Here is a 21153-nt window from a genome sequence, read left to right on the forward strand (position 1 = left end):
AAGGAGCCAAATGTTTCCGAATATAAAGCACGAAAAGCATAAGAACTCGTGACTTTCCTACATCACAAAGAGCATGAAAAATAAAAAATAGCCGTAGAGTTGTCAATGCTGATAACAACAAATAATGACTTGACGTTGGAGATGTCGATTTGCAGCTACAAACAAATTAATTCCACTAACCAGTTAGACTTTTCAACTAGCTAGGGAGTTGCCTTTTGTTTTTATTTTTTCATTTTGGTAAGTTTTCAAACGGATTGAATCAATCATAAATCTCTTAATAATTAGATGGGGAATTTCAAAGGGTAATTGAGTGATCAAGAATCATGATGACCTGGTGATGGTAAGTGGCAACTATAGAATAAAGAATATTTAATTATTTATTTTATTATACGTGGTGACTGAAACAGCTAAATAATTAGAAATTAGAAATGTTTATCCAAACAATGTCAATACCGACGGGTTGTTGTGTTGAATAAATTTAAATGCATGCATGGGACGATATGCATGAACAGTAACGGTAACTTTAATAATTAAAGCATCAATCCGTACAAGATGATCCCCTGTAGGCTATACATGTGTTCTCACTTTAGGGAAAAAGAAGAGCTACAAAGGCTACCTCTACCAAGAGAAGGACCAACCCCACTTGCCTTACAACGACTTTAGACAAGACCAACCCTTTTTACCTCACTCCATGCCTCCATTGATTCATGTAAAGGACTTTTTTTTTGAAAAAAAAAAAGAAAAAAAAAAAAGAAAAAGAAATTGTAGGTTTTAAAATTACGTGAATTCATGCCTTTTTATAATTGAACCGCTCGAAAAATAATATCTATTAAAAAATCAAAAGATAGTTTTTGCCTTGAAATTTTTTTTATAACATAAAGCGCAAGAAACTGGTATGAATAGATAGCATTTTATAAGCTGTTCGATATAATTAAGGCACGGTCTGAAAAATTATAGAAATATGATCATTGATTCATACCTTTACTTTAACATTGAAATATTATCCCATGTTTAAATCTTGATCTCCAATCTGAAGGACCCACAATTTGATTGCCTTGCACTTTATTATGTTATGAGATTAATATGGAGGAGGGGAAAAGTGGCAGCTGGTTCATGAAACCTGAGGTTGTCAAATAAAAAAGGGCAGCAGATTCTTTTTTTAAGTGAAGTACATAAGTAGGGTAGGATCCAAGAAGTTTCGTAAATGTAATGGTGGCAAATTCAAAATCATTTTGATTTTGAAAACATTGCTCACTTCCCATGGAGGGGCACGGTTTCCGACATCTTTTTTGTTTGAATAATTAAAGAAATTCTTCACTAAAAAAAAAAAAAAAAAAGTTATTCTGTGTTCGTCCTGTAACTATTATCCTTTTTCTAGTAAACTTTGTGATGTAAATTATGGCCCTCAAGAGGAGAAATAATTGGTTTTATTCTCTTACTTATCTCTTGTCAATCTCCCTACGTATAAGAAATGTGTAAATTTATCATTGAATACGTGAGATTCGCATGTGGATCATATAGATTCAATGGTAATTTTTTTATAAAAAAAAAGGTGTACAAGACTGAAACCGTTTCATCTCCCCGCAAGAAAGATTATTGTTACCCACGAAAAGAACTAAAAGTTTTTTATAAGAGTAACAACTACGTACGAGGGTCGCAAACGAAGAGCGATCACCAACAAGTTTGAGTTTAGTTTAGATAAATTTGACTTGATCTCGATTCATTTAATAAATGGACCAAGAGTAAACATATGAACGATATCCGAAATAAATTGAATAACAAAAGAAACCATATATTTTCAATACATTGAACGAGAATGCCTAAGACATTATATATATACAGCAGGAGAATTTCATATTTTGTGGAGTTGTCAATTACAAAGATATTGACAAGATTTTTCTTCATAAAATGAATTGCCAATTTGAATTATGATCATCCTGTTTCCTTGTAGAGCCGGGTCTCTTTTTCTGACTGCACTGAATGAGGATCCTTTGCAATATATTCCTTTTCTACTTTGGCTATTATTCAAGGATCTTTGATCATTGCTGAATTTGGAGTTTCTGCATGTATTCTAACAAGACATACTTGCATAAATTTGGCTCCAGTCAATTTAGACTTGTAAATATCTATAACTTTTATAAACTCAACTCAACTCATTTGCCTTATATATATATATTAAGCATCAATAGTAACATCTATATAAATTATTAAATTATAAGCATTAATAGATTACACATGTTGATACAGTTATGTGACTTATGTGGAAACAAATACTCATGAATAGTTTCCAAAGGGTAGCTCAATCGATTGGAAACTACGCTTCAAAAAACGGAGGTTACTAGTTTAAATCTCGGCCCTCCCCCACTTCCTTTTTCTTATGCGGACATTTCAAAAAAAAAAAAAAAAAAAACTCATGAATATTCTAGTCTAGATGACAAACCCAGTTCTTTTGTGCTGCGCTTTATATATATGAGTTGATTCGCTATTGCATTTTATTTGGTCCATAAATGAGCTTTGTTGATCTGGAATGGTCGATCGAGTTGACTGAGTTATGTTTAGTGTCTAATTAATTAGAGTTGTAGTTATTATTAAAGAACAAAAAGAAATGAAAGAAGAAGAAAATAGACAAAGGATTTCTCAGCTTAGCCAGTCTCTTATGCGGAAACGTTTGGAGAAAAATGCCCAACCTCAAATCAACATACTGGTGCAGCCTGGGTGTAGTGGGTCACAAAACTAAACAATCACAAGATTTATGACTTTTCTCAAAGCTACAAAGAATCAAGAAATTGAGAAAAATAGAAGAAAACCTAATCTTAATTAAAAGGTTTTTTTTTTTTTTTTTTTTTAATTAAGAATGATGAAAAGACAACATAAAATGTGGCCTAAGCCATCCTTTAAGCATACATAGAAAGTAGAGTCGTAACCCACAAAAAGGAAATAAAACACCAAACTGCGTTTTTGCTCAAATGAAACCCTAAAAATACTAAAAATCATCCTCAATCTATCTGACCGATCGATATTTTGACTGGAAGCCTTGGCAATAACTATTGATGATGTTGCAACACCTCTTTCAAATGCAAACTGACCGAACTCCAATCGAAGCTCTTGGGAATAGTTTTTGTATGTATTTCTCTTGACGACCTGTTTTGATTCAATAAACGTTAAAATGAAAAATCTTTATGAAATATGAATATGTATCGCTTTGAATTAGCTTTTCAAGATATTGGAGTCATATATATATATATATTGACATGAACTAATAACTTTCACTTTATGAGACGTGATTTTTAACCGGTTGAGCTAATATGTAGACTAGAAAGACGAGTTGATGCTGCAAAGTAGTCTATAATTAATTTGAGTTTTTTCTTCTAAAAAAAATAATAATAATAATAATTTGAGTTTTTTAAGATTCTTCTATAATTGAGTTACAGGTGTCAGTCCAGCCCTAGCCCTTTTTTTTTTTTTTTAAGGAAAACTTGTAAGCCCACTTGGCTGCGCCATGTATGCTTTGGCTACTGCCAGCACACCTCCCAAAGCTGGTTTTAACACTGCTTTAATTTCTTACTGTTAGTTTTAGCGTTAAAAAATTAACCGGTTTGACTTTATCTGCGTTATCTTCAGCGCTGTCGTTTTGTGCCTGCAAAATATCGCCTGTAGAATTTCAAGCGAAGCGTCGTTTTAAGCGTCCGGAAATGTTAATTTTTTTTTTTAAAAAAAAAAGGAAATCGGGGAGTGAACTCCTTGATCTGAGGGTAGTTCGACCACCCATACGTAAAGAGATTAATGCAGCCACCACAAAAAAGACCACAAAAAAAAAAAAAAGAGAAGAGAGCGAGGGGATCCAGTGTTTAAGGGGAGATTAGTTTAAATACACTATCGTGAAATTACCCAATCCACCTCCCCCTCCTTTTTTTTTTTTTTTTCTGTAAGGTCTTTTGGGGTGGCCGGTTTCCTCGTAAGAATGCGACATCTGAGGCCGACCAGTCTGGAACCACCAGGTTTTCCTTTCCTTTTTTTAAATATTATGCTAAGGCGACATCATTTTGGGTGGTAATGTAGTTTTGGAAGCTAGCTGTGTAGTTTTAGAGCAGCTTGGCCCGTAGTTTTGGTTTATGGTATAATGGAAAGCAAAATGTTAACAACGGTGAAAACAACAAAGAGAAAAGGAAAAATGATAGAAATTGAAAGTTTAATGAGATAAAGTGAGAGAGTTTGAAGTACAAGGGATGTTTATTAAATCGGCTGAAAGTTCGAGGGGGTTACTGAAGTTTCCCTTTTTTTTTAAGACAAAAAATATAGCTCGTCTAATCTGTCCCAGTACACGGTCGAAACAGTTAGGCTTGGGCTCCATGCTTGTATTTTATGATAAAGCTCATTATATATCGGCCCATCTAAGAAAGGCACTAACTGGGCCCTCACAGCACCGGTAGGATTTAAAATCAAATTCACGGTCCGACCTACATCAAACAAGCGAGCACGCCAAAATAAAATATTCTTTTCAAATTATTGATTGTGACAAATCATAATGTACTTTTAAACTATTAAAAATTATTAATATTTTCCTCAAACTAGACAAAAATAATCTTATTAATTTTTCAATAAGATAAAAATATTCTTATAAATTAAAAAATAACTTTGAAAAATAATTAAATAAAATTTTTTTCTTTTCTTTTTTTTTTTTTTTTTTAAAAAAAAAAGCAAAGTTGGACCATGGGTGACTAGGCAAGTGGCTTTCATTGAATATAAATTATGGATTTTTGAGCTACGATGCTTTGCAAATTTGCTTAGCACCGTAGCTGCTCATTAAATTCTTGATAGTTTGAAGAAAATATGTGAATTTTTTCTAAATAATAAAAAGATAAAAAGAGGATGAATGGGATATTTTTTATATTAATTTTGATATATTTTTTACAAAAGGTATTTACCATACCTTTTGGTCTCTTTTCTAGTAGTAAACATAGGTATCTAACACTAAGAGCATGTTTGAGATTGCGTTTGAGAAATAGAACTATTAAGTCAAAAAGAACTTTTGGGCAAAAGCTTTATTTTTAAACTTTTGGCAAAAGTATTTTTTAGCAATTTTTAGGCTTTTTAAATTTTTAAAAGCACTTTTAATTTTTTACCAAACAAATACTTTTTTTTTTTCAAACGGGCTTTTTGAGTATTAAAAGCACTTTTAAGCCCCTCAAACGCAATCTCAAACAAACCCTAAACCACTAGTAAAATCTTTTGTCTCAATTTCTCACTTTATACCTTTTTTATATTTAATTTTCCACAGTATTATGAATTTTTCCAAGAAATATTTAGCTAAATCAATTTTTTTACTAATATTTGAAATGCAAATCTTAGATCTTCCAGAAATTATAGTAGCCAATTTCAGTATTTTGAACTTGGCATGCACTGACGATCACCACCAAGTGAGGCCGATATTCCTGTCAAGATCATGTGGGTAAAGTGGAACATTCATAGTGCAGGTAGAATTAGAATAAAATAAATAGTGTGGGTAGGCTTACATCATCTTAAGATTTGGAATCACATCACCAAAAACTTGTTTGGCAATTTATGAAAACTGTGAGCAGAAGTTAACCCATTTCAATGGGTTTAGGAAGGTGGGGTGGTTGAGAAAGGTGACAGGTTTCTGAAATGGGTGTGTGTTTTGACTGGGATGGCTAGTGTTCTTCGCGTGGTCACATAAAATGGACGCCTACGATGTGAAACATGAAGATAATAATACATCAAAGATGAACCATTTAATAAGGAAAATGATTCGTTGAAATTAGCACTCTTGAGTTGAGATTAGGATCCGCTCTATTATTTCACGGTCTAGATTAAATTTTATAATTTTTTTATTATTATAATGTGACACAGTGTTTAAATAATGTGATACCATGTGCACCGTTAAACTGTAAAATAGATTATATTCATTTCATTGAAATGAAACCAATTTATTGCTGGAATAAACCTTCTAAAGGGTGGTTAAAATAAATTGAGATGTAGCAATTGATGGACAAAATAAGAAAATAACAGTTGGGGAGAAATAAGAAAATGGCAGTTGGGTTTTAATGTGGAGTAATTATAAAAGTCTTTCTTGTATTATTTTTATGTCTCTTTATAAATGAAATAGCTTTTAAAATTACAATTTAATTAAAATTTAATAATGATCGTTCACTCTTGGTAGTGATCGAGTTGGGTTTCCAAAAAGTAATTGTTAATGGAGATGCCATCGAAAATTATACAAATTTTACGTCATGACTCATGAGGGAACTTGTTGGAGTCGATATCGTCAATTGCTAATATATATATATATATTATCTTTACAGATCCTTTATCATTGAATCGAAGAAGGGTTAGTAAATACATCCTTGGAAAAAAAAAAAGAGAATCCACAGCCAAAAATCAATGACGAGCAAAGTAGTTGCTAATGGAAGTGATACCTTTGCCTTCTGAGGCATCAATCCTGTCCTGCATTTACCCTTCGTGATGCAGAAAGTACTTGGAATTTCAAACTAGTTTATTCTTGTACACAAGACTTCCTGCAAGAACAAATACTGAGAGTACTTGGAATATCCCACTATATTTCTCAGATTCCTCAACTTGTACCTATATTTTTTCAAAAAAAGATGTTGAACAAACTTTAAAATTACAGAATTGAACTCTGGCTCCGGTTGAATCTCAATGACAAAACCCTTCCACCACCGGAAAACGATCTTTTCATAGCAAGAGGCCTTATATGCAGAGATTGCTCTATTGAAGAATGGCTGCTCATCAGTCTGTGCATGCCGGAGCGTCTACCATCTTGCTTGGCTACGTTATCCAAAAAATGCAACTTTTCAGCATCCTCAATTCGATTAGTCGAGCTCCCTTCAGAATCTCCAGGACAAAAATCATGATCCCCGCCGCCGCCACCCTCTTTTGATGTTCTTTCACCATCGACCTCTGCTAACTCACCTTCATCCCCTGTTCCAGCCCTGTTTTCAGCCGTCTCACGATTTCTTACCTGATAATCACGCAAATCGCTTTCATTCCCAGAATTGGCCATGTGGGTCTCCTCGATTCCGTTCAAATTGTTAGGATTCTGATCGATTGAACCCAATGGATGCCTAACAATGTCCAGATTGACCGTGTCGGTCAAAATATTTGCACGGCAGAGAGGGCAGTTTGTGTGAGACCTCAACCAGGTATCAATGCAAGGTATATGAAATGCGTGGCTGCATTTGGGCAAGAGCCGAAGCGTCTCGTTTTCTTGAAATTCGTTCAAACAAACGGAACACTCCGTCCCTTCGATTAACCCTTCATTCTTCTTGTATTTACAGACCGCAATCGAGCTTATTACAGACTGCTGCAAGCCGACGGTGGTGATGAACCAGATGGGGTGATCGACCTGAGTCTCATCAAGAAACTCTTGATCCGTGCCGTCGGATTGGGAGGGTACAGCGGTCCCGTCGTTTCTCCGGCGGCTGCACCAGCTCGGACAAGACCTTGCTATGACAACGTAGTAGCAAACAAGAACAAGAAAGCCGGCCAAGAAGGAAAAGGAGATGATGAGGTAGGGGGAGATGTGATGGATTGGGTTTGAGTGAGCAGCGCCTGAGAGGGATGGCGGCGGAGGTGGCGGCGGCGGGAAGAAGTAGTAGTCTGGGAAAGGTTCGCAGTTATAAGGCTCGCAGTCTACGGTTTGGTTCGTTGCGGTTAGTGCAGGGAAGAGTTTTCTTTGCTTCCTCGCCATTAAAGAAACCAGAAGAGCATCAAGAAACAGAAGAAAAAAAAAAAACAGGGGTAAGATATTGAGGGAGTGGCTGATCTTCCAAGGGAGGAGTTAATTTTTTATTGAATTTGAAAGGGCGGTGTTAACTGGTGCAAATAAAACTTTCCAAATAAATAAATAAGAAAAGGTTAAGAACTTATCTCTTTCAAAGGTTTAATGGGGGACCTGATATCTACGTTTTACTTGGCATTAGGTTTAAATAATATTCTATGGGAAATGGTAGGTGTTCTTCTAGTATTCTTCTGGTGTCCTCCCAATTAGTCAATAATGATAATATCAAATTCAACGATAATTTTAAAAGTCACATTACAGTTGAAAAAACACTAAAAAAACACTAGAAAGAGCAGTAAAACACTTAGCATTTCTCATATTTTATTTCTCCAATTACTCCCTTTCCATGTATATAAAGTGGTATGAACATCAATATATATATATATATATATATATATATCAAAGGTGGTATGAACAACAACAGCAGTGAAAGATGAATACTAGCAGCGATGGTGACTATATATATCAGGTCTGGGCATCTCTCTTTTACTTTTTCTGATTTTTTTTTTTTTAAAAAAAATTAAGTTAATTAACTTTTTTAGGGTAATAGTGCGGATATGATTAATATTTTATAGTACACTTTATTAAGTTTTCATTTAAAAACAAAATGTTTATTTTTTATAAAGAATCAAAATTACTTGTGTTAGAATGTTATGATATGCTATTTTATGTAAGATTATTATGCAAATCGTGCACAGAATATTTATTATGATAATATTCTCAAAATATCATGATAATTTTTTTTTTTTTTTTTTGTGGAAGAATATGTTTCTTATTTTCATTGCTGTAGATTTTATGTTAATTATTATAGATTTCATTGAGGAGGATGAGTGTCGGCATTGAGTTTTTTCTAATTCGAGGGTCGAGGAATAAAAGCTACATATGCATTGGATTGCCTGCCTAGAGCAGATCTGCTGTTACAACTAAAGGTTAGTTTGGGTTAGCAGATGTTTGGTGTTATAGTTTGGACTTCAATATAAGATCTGTTTATTCTTGCCCTCTATGATGTGTAATCTTTTAGCTTGGCTTAGATCTTGATTGTAAGAGCTTTTGTGCTCTTGACTTTTCTATGAATGACATCAGATTGATTTTTCAAAAAAAAAAATTATTATAGATTATTATTCCCTATTTCACAAGCCTCATTCAACTAAAATTAAGTTGGGTACATACACAAAAATAAATTTATTCTATTTTTTTTTCTCACAGTGAGTAAAGGTTCTGAGTTTGTATTCTATTTTGCAAGAGAGTAATAAGAGTCTTAAAATATTAATTAAATGAAAATAAATAGTAATTTAATATTATATTTTAATCAAATATTTTAATAGCTCTCTATCAACTATTCTGATATACTTCTATGATTAGTGAGTTTAAAACTAATATTACAAGTTTTTAACAAGTATGTTGTGCACTCATCATCAATGATTAGTTTGGAATTAAACTGTTCAACCACCAAACTTCCACATCTAATAATATAATTAACATATGAAAACGTACAAGTTAAAGAAAGATCTTCTTGCAAATATACGAATAGTTAGGTTTTCATCTCACAAGATTTTATAACGTCTATGTGAATTAACATTACGAATTACGCCATAAGGCCACTAGATAGATGTACATGTGTTGTTGAAAATGATTTCATGAAATTAAAGTTTTTTTTTTCTCCAATTTAAAAACTCTAACTTTTCCTCTATTTTTTTGTCTTACTCTTTGTTCCATACTGAAAAATCTTAGAGAATTTTTTGTGTTTTATAAGGGATTGCCTTTCTTTTATTCTATAATAACTTTTGAATAAACACATACCAGTGGCGTCTAACCAGGCCACGACACGTTAACGTTTAAGAAAACACTTAGCACTTAACTATTTTAACAGTAATAAATTGCTTCTTTACTTCTATAAAATTAAAGTAAAATTTCAGTAAATTCATAAATATTATTTTTTGATCTTTTCTAAAAAAATAAAAAATAAAATAATAATAATAATAATAATAATAATAATAAAAATAAAATAAATAAAAAACCATAGCCGTCTCTTTTCTCTCTAGCTGCCAGAGAGAAAAGCGAAACCCTTCAACCACATAGGGGAGGAGGGTTGGCCATTTGGCTGCCTCCCTCCTCCCATCGTCCTCTTCGCTCCGGTGCTAGTTATTTACCCGATGTCTTAGCCTCGGTGCCTCCTCTCTTCCCCTTCCTTGCCGCTCATTTCCCCATCTGTTTTTCTCCGTTTTTGCCTCTTTCCTGCCGCTTTTCTTCCCCCACCTTCATTTTCTACAGCAAGCTCTTTGGCCTTGTTTTGGCTCTTTGTAGGTTCGAATTTTGTCTGTGGTCGCCGCCGACCTGTGTAGTCGCTTTGCTGCCTGCTATTAGGGTTTTCTTCCATGCGTCCCCACTGCATCGAGCTCCCACGCCCCTTAGGCGGCGGTTTCCGGCCTGCACTGGTCCGGCTCCCTTCCAGCTACCGTCTTCCCACTTTATGCTCTTTGTCCCTGTTTTGGTGGTTCCTTGTTGTTGTTTTTTTTTTTTTTCTTATTTGTGGTTGTTTTCAAGTTTTGTTTTGCCGGTCTTCTTCGCGCATGTTTGCCCCCCATCGTCCATTGTTGGGCCTTTCGATGAGTCCCCGCCGCGATGAGCTTCCAACCCCCCTTCGGTTTTTGGTTCCCAGCGTGTGCGTGATTGGAGTGTGCTGTTTCTTTTTCTTGTTTTATTTCCCTGTTCTGTTGCTTCTTTAAGATGTATTTGTGTTTTGGTGTGTGTTTTTTCTTTGTATTGTTTAATTTCCCTGTTTTGTTCTGGTTGTAATAAGGCTCTTTCCTCTCTCCCTTGATCTATGTCGCCTTCGAGTTAATTAGTCTTGGTCCAGACTTTTGAATTGTGGATATAATCATTATCCTGGCCTTCGGGTCGAGGAGGAAGAGTTTCAGCATGAAAGTCTTTCCGCTCTCAGGGTCAAGGAATAATTGATATCCCTGCATTTGGTTGAGTCTGTCTGTTACAGATCTAGTATTAAATCTGATTTTAATCATGGGTTAGCGGATTAGTCTCTAATCTTGTACTAAACCTGATAATCTTGTAGTTTTATGCTATGGTTGCTTCAGAGCTTTGCTATGTGATATAAGAGCTTTATGCTCGTAGTATTATTGAATGAAATGTTATGTTTTTCTCAAACAAAAAAAAAAAAAAAAAGGGAGAAATTTCCTCCAAACCAATTTGGAGGAAATATCATCTAACCCTTGTAAAATAGTGCTAAGTATCTATAAACATTTAAAATACACATTAAATTCTTAACCTCATTAATAACAGTTTACTAACTTAGACTAAATTTAATATGTCTTTTAAATGTTTATAGACATTTGACACTATTTTACATGGATTGGTAAATATTTCCTCTAGATCGATTTAGAGAAAATTTATGTCCTTTCTCTCTTCTTCTCTATTATTATTATAGAATTTTTTTATTTAAAGTAGTGTTCAGAATTTGCAATCTACACACTATTTTCACACAGTATTGTATCATGAGAACAAAATTATATAAGTGGGAGGCAATATATATATATATATATATATATATATATATATATATTCATATTTCCCTTCATGCAGGTAACTGGTTATTTATAATAAAATAAAAAGAGATCATTAATTTTTTACCGACATGTTGTTTTTTTTTATTATCCTCCGTCCCTTTCTTATCTTCTTTCTCTTTCCCTTACCTTTACTATAGTTTATCACTTTGATTAATAATTCTTGGTTCCAAGTCCTAATCATGACGACTACATCCTATCCTACGGTTGGTGCGTTCGGTGCCGGAGAATGAGATTGTCGAAGTAATTTTCATGGAAATGGACTGCATAGCTGCCCAAGTTAATTAATCTTTTATATTCAACTTTCTACTATTATTATAATTTACAGAATTTATAAATATTTTAAAAATTCATCCTCTTTATTTGATTCATGAATCATATACACTGTACGTAAAGGTGACCGTTAACGACTATATATATATATATATATATATGAATCTCCAACCAAAAGTATGGAAATTCTTTATGCCTCAAAACAAAAGCCCTATGTCTCAAAAGAAATAAGCTTTTGTGGTTCGTCTTTTCCTTGGTGTTTCAACTTTTCTTGCTATTGAAGGCTTAATGGATCGTGCCTTCTTGAACTCAATGAACCTTGCCGTTTTTTTGGGCTCAATGCATCCTACCTCGAAAGGCTCAATAAACCTTGCCTATTTGAGTATTCATATTTAGTTATTTACTACATAACATCATTATCCTACTATAACTTATCACATTATTCCCATGTGATAAGTTATAGTAGCCTTTTAGATTAGTCATTGATAAAATAAAAAATAAAAAAATCCTTTACTTTTTTATTTTATTGAATACAAGAAGGGAAAATATTAAAAAATAAAAATAAAAATGAGACAGCGCCATCTTAAGAACAGTTGAGAATTGGTCAAATAAATGATCAAATCCATCAAAAGAACTGATACCACCAAAAGAGGCGGTTTCATACCAGCCAGAGACGTTATCAACACGAAATCCTTCAAAAGACAGCGCCATACTTCACTTAATCCCATGCTTTTGGTCCTTCAAAATATGGAGAAAGTTGAGACTTGGTTCTTAATTAGATTTTTTGAAGTCTAATCTTTTTAGGGTAGACTAATGATGTCATGTCATGAATTAGCTCAATTCAAAACCAGTAATTGCTCAGGCACTTGATATTCAATTAGATTCCCAGCCAGCCAAGAGGAAACATTATTATATTTCATATGATGAAGTTGAAGGAAGATACGAACCATCTTAATTATATCATGAGCAGGAAATCTTGAATTCTTATCTCTTCAGGAGTTTTGCAACCACATGATATATATATGATAAGTGTGAAAAGAACACAGCGCGCAATTACGTACATTCCTTGTTAAAACGACATGTTAAGTGGTTAACGTTAATTACCTGTTTGACAATTTTGGTTGGATTGGATGAGCATCTACGACAGTACTGGCCGGCCGGCAGCCCAAAGTCATTTCAAAATTAAACTTGAATTAATGATTATGAAGAGGATTACCAAATCACAAGTAAACAAACCGTGAGACGCTTCATTTCAAAATGGGACGGTGGCATGCGACTTGACGGTATGATTAATCCATCTCCAAGGAGAAAAACATCTTATACGACAATATATATTGTTGCAGGTCACATATGTTTGTGAACGGACTACTGGTGGAGCGAAGAGACTTTATGATTAAAAGATAAGATCGAAACCAAACTTATTCAAAAGTTAATTAATATAAGTGATAAATAAATAAAAATTAAACAAAAGATTGATTATCTCACAAAATATAATTTAAATGTAAATTATAATTGGACTTGTAATCAACTTAAGTAAGATTCGTACATAGATTCACAAATTAATCCAACTTAATAGGAATTTTTTTTTTTTTTTTTTTTTTTTTTTTTTTGAGGATTGATTGTGACCAAAAAAAAAAAAAAAAAAAAAATTTAGTCCGTAGAGTCAAATTTCATTAAAACATTTGACGTTAGATGTCACATCAACGCCAATAAAATGAAGATATGTGTCATTCTTAATAAAAAAAATATAAATATATTAAAATAAAAAATTAATTTCTGATTTTTTATTAAAAAATAATTTTTTTAATTTTTTTTAAATGGAAATTTTTATTAAAAAAACGATTTTTTATTTAGTTTTAAAAAACGAAAATTTTAATTTTTTTAAACGAAAATTTTAATTTTTTTTTAAATGTAAATTTTTGTTTAAAAAAATTATAAAACAAAAAAAAAATCAATTTTTATAAAAATAATAATAATAATAATAATAAAAATAAAAATCTTTTTTCTTTTAAACAATTTTTTTCTTATAAAATGATTTTTTAAAAAAAAAAACAAAAAACAAAAAACAAATTGGCCACCATATGAAATTTTTTTTGTTTTTTGTTAGTTTTAGGTTTTTTTTTTTCTATAAGTTTTATTATTTTTGTTTTTATCTTACTAAGGGTAATTTCATTATTGGGGGAAATATTGACAATTTTTGGTAGTTTTGGCGGGACATTATCACAATTAAAAGTTTAAAGAGGCTTTATCAATTGAGTAATAGTTTGAGGGGACATATAGCCTTTTCCCAAAGATAATTAGAGGTCAGCACGTGAAACTGCACAGCAGTTGTGAGATAATGAGGGAGGAGGCTTTCCTTTGTGTATTTGGGCTAATGATGATACTACCTGAAATCTTGAAAGTCCTTATAAGATTCTACCAACATTACATGATATGCTCACCAAAATTCAAAGAACTCTGCTAAGACAAGTTTGATATGAACCATATGCAATACTTTTAATACCTTTTCTCTGTCTCCTATGGAATGATCAGTACCCGAAAGTATGAATGAGTATTATCAGAAATACAAGAGAATTGAATGACTTATTTCTATTCATTCATTTGATAACAACATAGGAATGACCAAATTTCCTAACTAGAATAAAATCATATTTCAAACAATTTTTTTTTTTTTTTTTTTAATAAAAAATAACCTTATGGTCTGAGTCACCCCCAATCATCGTGTGTGGGTGGTCGAATCACTCAATCTGATGGTCACAGCCACCAGATTGGAGTTCATTGTCAACCATCGCCCATTCCAACTCACCCATCAGCCACCCCAATTGCTGGCCATTGTACAACCCGAACTATCGAAAGGAACCATATTTGGTGGTCTTATTTGGTCTTCGGCCACTGCTCTCTGTCTTCTCCAACAATAGTATGTTGTCACCTCCTTTGCCAAAGCAGGGGTGGTTCGCCCACCCCCATTTGGTTGCATGGGCGGGTGGAGCCATTCACATTTTTTTTGGGAGAAAACAATATAAAAAAGCCCCCTCAATTAATGGATCCGACTTCCATGCGGTAATGAAAACTACCGCATGGCTGCTGTTGCCCAAAACGAGGTCGTTTTGGGCAATAAAAACAATAGTTTTTAAAATACAAATAATATAAAATTCATTAATTTTTTTTTTAAAAAAAAAAAAAAACAAAAAATATTAAAAAAACAAAAAAAAAAAAATCAAAATCAAAATCAAAGGAAAGGGGTGGCTCCCTTGGCCCGCCATCGCAATTTTTTTTTAGTTTTTAGTTTTTTTAGTTTTTTTATTTTTATTTTTAGTGACTTTTTTTATTAATTTTATTTTAAAACCTACTTTTTGCATTTCTCAAAACGGTACCGTTTTGGGCAACAACAGCACTACCGCATTGAAGCCGGATCCTAATTAACAGTTATTTTTAAAAGAGCCGCATGATGTATAAAATGTGTTAAAGTGGTCTATCAAACTATTAAAGTGTGAAAAATGCTAACTTTTTTTTTTTATTATATTTCTATAATACCCTTATTATAAAAATTTAAATAAAATAAATTAATAAAATAAAAATTTTCGTTTAAAAAAAATTGTTTTTTTAAATTAAAATTTTTTGTTTATTTAAAAAATCTTTTCTTTTTTTTTTTAATTTATATAGATATTTTTGTCTTATTGAGAAATTTATGAGAACATTTTTGTCATATTACTAGTCTTTAGGAAAGATATTAATAATATTTTGATAATTTAAAATGATATTATCATAATTAAAAGTTTAAAAGAATATTATCGATTGAAGTTTGAAAGAGCTGCCTAGACTTTTAAGCACCACGTGTGTCCGTTGGACGTGAGCCGGTTTTATTAATTCCCGGCAACCGAAATGGACTATTTACAACCTCCGAAGGACAACTTGAAGCAAAAGTTAACGTTAATTTCAACCTCAATTATAAAACGTGAAGCACACGAGTCGTAGCGATTGACCTTGGAATTTTTATAGTATTGACCTGAGACTAATCCACGAAGAAAGCGCGTGGGAAACATTTATATATTTGGCTAAACAACTCCTAGTCTCCTACACTGTTCCAACATTTAGCTTACACCCAACTTCTTTACCAATCTGTAGTTCAAAGTCTCCCTCTCGATCAAGATTCTCTTCTCTTGCAAACTCAGATTGGTTTTGTTGTAACAGAGCAGCTCTACAGAAATTCTTATAGAGACCCAGGAAAAAAAAAAGAAAAAAAAAGCAGATTATGTCGACATCAAGATCAATTCTTCCTTTCAATGGCCTTCCTATTGGCTCTAATTCTCTCGGTCGCAGGTCTCAAGGTTCAGCTCGTAATCCTAATCATCTTCTGGTTGTCTCAAAAGGCATCATCGGCAGCTGTTTTCTTGGAAATGGTTTGCGGCTTCTCAACACCGGCCTGACAGGGCTGGTTGTCGGCAAACCAAAGATGGCTGTCTGTGGCAGTGTTCTACCAGGAGCTCCGCTTCCTTCTGATCCTTCTCCCGGTTCATGGTAAGAATCGCTAGATCTGTTTTCTTTTTTTTGGCAATTATGGTTAAAACAAATCTGGGAGTCTATTTGATTTTGTAATAGTCGATCCTATTGTCGTTTGTTTGGTTATCTCCTCGCAGGAAAGTTTGGATATTTGGAATGATAGCGACGGTAATTATACCATTCTTGGGGAATAAATGGGGACCATTACTGAAGCTGAAAAGTAAGGAATTTAGTTCTGTTTTTGCTCGCTCGATCATTTTCAGTCTTATTGTCAATAATGTAATAATCTTGGATTCAACAATTTAGGGGAAGTTGACGCGGCTGCGGATCGAGTAGAAGCAGTAGCAGAGGCCATAGAGAAGGTGGCTGAGCAAGTGGATAAGGTAGCAGAAGACATCGGCGATGACCTTCCGGCAGGCGGAAAACTCAAAGAAGCTGTGACGGTTATTGAACATCTAGCCGAGAAAGCAGCCAAGGATGCCCAACTGGTTGATGACACGATAGAGAAGGTTTTACCTAATACCCTTATTATATTATATTATATCTTACTATATTATATTTGAGAGAGACTATACGGAGGTGGCACACGCTTTTGTGCCCACCACTCAGCAACTGACAACTCAATAATTCATAATAAACCTAAGTTTAAGAAAATAAAAATAAAAATACCAAACTAGATTATACCAAATATGATAAAAAAAAAAAAATTAAATTAAAAAACCAATTAATTTTATTTAAAAAAATAAAAAAATTAAAGAGGTGGCTGGTTGGCCACCTCATCTCCACTTGGGTAGGGACGGCTTGCTGTCGCCCCAACTCATGGGGGTGGTCGGCGAGCCACCCCCAAGCCAATGGCGGCCACCCCAGGCAGATTTGGGTGGCTCGCCAACCACCCCATGGCTTGGGGGTGGAGCGTGGCCACCCCTAGCCCATCTGGGGTGGCCAACACACTCGTTGGCCACCCCAAATGGGTTGGGCTCGGGTGTCAGGCTGGATTTCGACGCTTCCAACGGCTCCGACAAGATCTCTGCTACCGCCACAGAGAGAGAGAGAGGAGGAGGGAAAGAGAGAGTACCGGAGGAGTGAGGAGAAAAATGATTTTTTTTATTTTTTTTTTGGATGATGGGGGAATAGATTTTAATCCAGTGTTTTTCTTCTCATTTGATTGTGTGTGAATTTCTTAGCTTTTCAATTTTGAGTGGTGAGCACAAAGGACATGGTTTACGCTAGATCCTTCATAAGAGTAATGCTATAAGTTATCTTTGTGTTCATTTTGTGTCGCTCTAAGAATGATGTGCCTTTTAAAATCACAATTGAGCATGTAATTGATTATTATTGAATTTTGATCAATATGTGATTTTAAGAGCCATTTCATTCTTAAAGTGACAAAATATATATATATATATTCTAATGACGAAAAACCTCTGAAGGCAAAGCTACTTTGTATACCCACTCATGAAGGGTAAACCTCATACCCATAAAAGGCACTCCCACACATATTGACTAAGGCTCAATTTTGTTGCGAGCACGCAAGAGGATTCAAACTTTAGACGTTATCTAAATGCCTTCTGGTCTTGAGCCAACCCTTAGAGCATTCTTAATTACTTTTGACTTATGAGGTACTACCTTTATATCCCATAGGGCACATTGATTATTGCTTTCCCGTAATTTGACCAAGTTTCATGGTTAGGTTAACCATATCTCATGGTTGGAAAAAGAAGAAAACGTTTCCTACCTTTTCCTTTCCCCTTTTTGTGGTAAAAAAGGTTTGATTCCTTTTTTCATCTTTCCATTAAAAAAAAAATCCACCTCGTGTGTGTGAGTAGTTTGAGCTTGAGTAGGATGTTCAAAGAAATTTTGAATAGGAGTAAAGGTGATATGAAATCAAATTTAAAAATTAAAAATTAAAAATTAAAAAAAGCAATCAACAAAAAAAAAAATCAGCTCACCCACACCATGAGTTTCGAAGGAGGTTGATCCACTCTTAGTAATTTGGGGTGGTTTTCGAACCACCCCTTATTTTCTTTGTTTTTTTAAAAGAAGAAAAAAATAGCCTTTTGTTTTTAGTCTTTTTTTTTTCTTCGAATTTATAGGAGTGTTAATCTTGTTGAAAGAATTTATGGTTATTTTTGTCTTTTTTACCGGCAAAGACATTCATAATTTTTCGTAGTTTAATGTGGGCATTGATGCAATCGATAATTTGAGAGAGACATTGACAATAGAGTCGTAATTTGAGAAGTCGGGTATGTGTATTTATTTATTTATTTCTTCATAACCTCCCAATTCTAGGGTGTGGGTTCCTCTGGATCTTAGCAACTTTCATGCCTTATAACAGTAGAAATAAAGGAGTTCGATTTACAGTTTTGTTTATGGGGGAGTTGATTGTTCAAATACTATTTTGCAGTTTGAAGAAGTGGAGAAGCAGGTGGAGTCATTGATTGAACCACTGACGGAGGAAGCCAAACCTATGCCTAAAGAAGCCAAAGTGGTCTCTAAAGAAGCCAAAGTGGTCCCTAAAGAAGCAAATGGTCAATTATAATAAGTAGACAATAAATATTTAACACATCCAGGGCAAGTTATGGGCTTTGACTTGTAATTTTTTTTTTTTTTTGGGATATATAGAAAATTAATAACATGCATTATTTATTTCTTCTTCTCTATTTGTAGTTGCAATTTATTTTTCTTTTGGGTTTCATGAAATGGCATCTCTTTAAGAATTATACGCGACTCTTCCAATTGATGATGGAAAGTGATAATTGTTGGGAAATAAGGCTTGTTTCACCCTATATGCGCCACTGCATTCTCACTACGAGACACATGGTTAATTCTCCAGTCCAAGCAACCACACAAGAGTTGTTTAGCCCCGAACACTGCCTGCCCATATCTCCCATGCATCCATGCCGGTGTCCGTGCTCCCCCATGCAAAAATTTTGGGGAATTTTGAGATCCCTATAAGTAAGCCTAAATCCCATTAATTGGGAGGCTAAACTATTGGGCACGGCTCCAATTGTTAAATAGGTTTAGATGTTGTAGAAGTCCAACTACTCGTGAAGCTTCTACCGGGTATGGGGGACTTTTGGCCCTCGGCAAAATTCTTATAACTTGGTCATTCATAGAAAACACTTATTCCCTTCAAACATAATTCGACTTAGAGCCTGTTTGAGATTGCATTTGAGAAATAGAGCTTTTAAATCAAAAAAAGCTTTTTGGCAAAAGCTTCATCTTTAAGCTTTTGCCAAAGTGTTTTTTTGACAATTTTTAGGTTTTTTGGAGCATTAAAAACGTTTTTAATTTGTTTTATCAAACGAGTACTTTTTTCTTTAAACGAACTTTTTGAGTGTTAAAAGCATTTTTAGGCTCCTTAAATCCGAAACAAGCCCTTAAGCATCGAAGCTATTCCTCACAAGCTCACATCGGTAAGCTCTTGTGCTAATATCTTCTTTTCTTACGGGTTTTATCCAAACGGCGTCCAAAAAATTGTCCCAATAGTTTGGCGTTATATGTGGGAACGACTATGTATAATATTCATGAATAGTTGCAATTGTAATAATTAATCTCAGATCATGTATTTTTGCTTTTCACATATTTTTACTCTGACTTGTTTGATGGGTGATACCACCCGTCAAAATTAAACCAATTAATACCACCAGTCATCAGTTACTCTTCTAAGATTGATTGGATTAATAAATTTAATTTGTGGAGCGTTATATTTGGAGTCTGTCAAAGACTCTGGCCCTTAATTGACTTTTGAAAGAAAAACCCTCTCGGCATAAAGTAGTTCTGAGTCTGTTAAAGACTCGAATCTTTGTCTTAAAGAAGAAGAAAAAACCTCTTGGCATAAAGCAGCCCCGAGCTCTAGCCTTGAGAAGAAAGGCTTAGGAAGGAAGAAACTTTAACTCCTCAATAGCTTGGGGATCTTTGGGAATGTCCTGTGAAGAGATGTCAACTATGTTAAATTGCTGAGCAGGATCCAAGGGGTCACCTTGGAAAGTCTCAAAACCATAAAGGTAACCATACAAGATAGGTGCTTAAAGTAGCTTCGAGACTTAGCCTTGTATAAGCAATACTTCTTCTTCAAGCAATGGCTCTCATAGTCTTTTTTTCTTAAATTCCCCCTCAAGCGTGCAACACAGGGCATTAGATTTCTCCATGCCCTTGAAGTGCTTTAACTATCTCATTTGAAAATTAGTTGGTATCCAGTAAGGAAAATCAAAGCATTTTATGACATTCAAAATCGCACTCCGCAAGACATGTTCTAAGAGTCATCTGCATGAGCAGATGACTTGAACCCATGACTCTAGCTTTGATACCATTTGGTCCATTTATTAGATCAGGCCTTTGATCATCTCATATGAAAACCAATTAGTGTCTGATGAGGAAAGCCAAAGCTTTTTATGACATTCGAAATTGCACCATACAAAAGTCTTTGACCATCTCATCTGAAAATCAATTAGTGTCTAATGAGGGATGTCAAAGCTTTTTATGTGATTCAAAATCGCACATCGTAAGAAATGTTCTAAGATTCGTACACATGAGCAGAGTAGATACCGTTGCACCACAACATATATAACATTAGCGACAACATATTTCTCGTTGCTAATAAGTTAGTATTAGCCACGACTATTGTCGTCGTTAATGATATATTCTTGAGCGGGAAAAAAATTCTTACCAAGCTATTAGCAACGACACAAATATTGTTCCTAAAAATCACTTATTAGAGACAACACTCGAAAGGTGTTGCTAATAAGCAATTATCTTAAACAAATTTTTAGTAATAAGGGTACTTGTTGGGGGAGGGAGTTATCACTCCCTCATCCTTGCCACCTTTCTCCTTCCCCGTTCAACCTCTTTCTTCTCACCTCTATCGTAGATTGACCAAGGTGCATGTGTCAATTGTCTTTGGGATGCTTTTTAGCTGCGCGTAGCAGGCCACGGTGGCATGTGGAACCTGTGAGAGTGTGTTGGGTTTTTGATATTGTATTTTCA

At 34.1% G+C, this 21153-nt stretch overlaps 2 protein-coding genes across 2 annotated transcripts; one reads left to right on the top strand and one right to left on the bottom strand.

The window, feature by feature from the left end:
• Nucleotides 1-6396: 6396 nt before the first annotated feature.
• LOC132184857 (RING-H2 finger protein ATL54-like) lies at nt 6397-7777 on the bottom strand. Its single transcript, XM_059598637.1, has one exon. It carries the CDS (start codon nt 7724-7726, stop codon nt 6641-6643), a length of 1086 nt encoding a protein of 361 aa, XP_059454620.1. The 5' UTR covers nt 7727-7777; the 3' UTR covers nt 6397-6640.
• Nucleotides 7778-15725: 7948 nt separating this feature from the next.
• LOC132185025 (uncharacterized) lies at nt 15726-18772 on the top strand. The gene is made up of 4 exons (XM_059598841.1): nt 15726-16185; nt 16305-16387; nt 16474-16676; nt 18572-18772. The coding sequence occupies exons 1-4, from the start codon at nt 15920-15922 to the stop codon at nt 18704-18706; spliced, it is 687 nt and encodes a 228-aa protein (XP_059454824.1). The 5' UTR covers nt 15726-15919; the 3' UTR covers nt 18707-18772.
• The last annotated feature ends 2381 nt before the right edge of the window (nt 18773-21153 follow it).

This window comes from Corylus avellana, chromosome ca6 (assembly GCF_901000735.1).
Source record: "Corylus avellana chromosome ca6, CavTom2PMs-1.0".
NCBI classification, from domain to species: domain Eukaryota; kingdom Viridiplantae; phylum Streptophyta; class Magnoliopsida; order Fagales; family Betulaceae; genus Corylus; species Corylus avellana.

Coding starts and splice junctions, on each gene's coding strand:
- LOC132184857 (XM_059598637.1), bottom strand. CDS start 7,726: ATGGCGAGGAAGCAAAGAAAACTCTTCCCTGCACTAACCGCAACGAAC.
- LOC132185025 (XM_059598841.1), top strand. CDS start 15,920: ATGTCGACATCAAGATCAATTCTTCCTTTCAATGGCCTTCCTATTGGC. Junction 16,186..16,304: donor GATCCTTCTCCCGGTTCATG/GTAAGAATCGCT, acceptor ATCTCCTCGCAG/GAAAGTTTGGATATTTGGAA. Junction 16,677..18,571: donor TTGATGACACGATAGAGAAG/GTTTTACCTAAT, acceptor ACTATTTTGCAG/TTTGAAGAAGTGGAGAAGCA.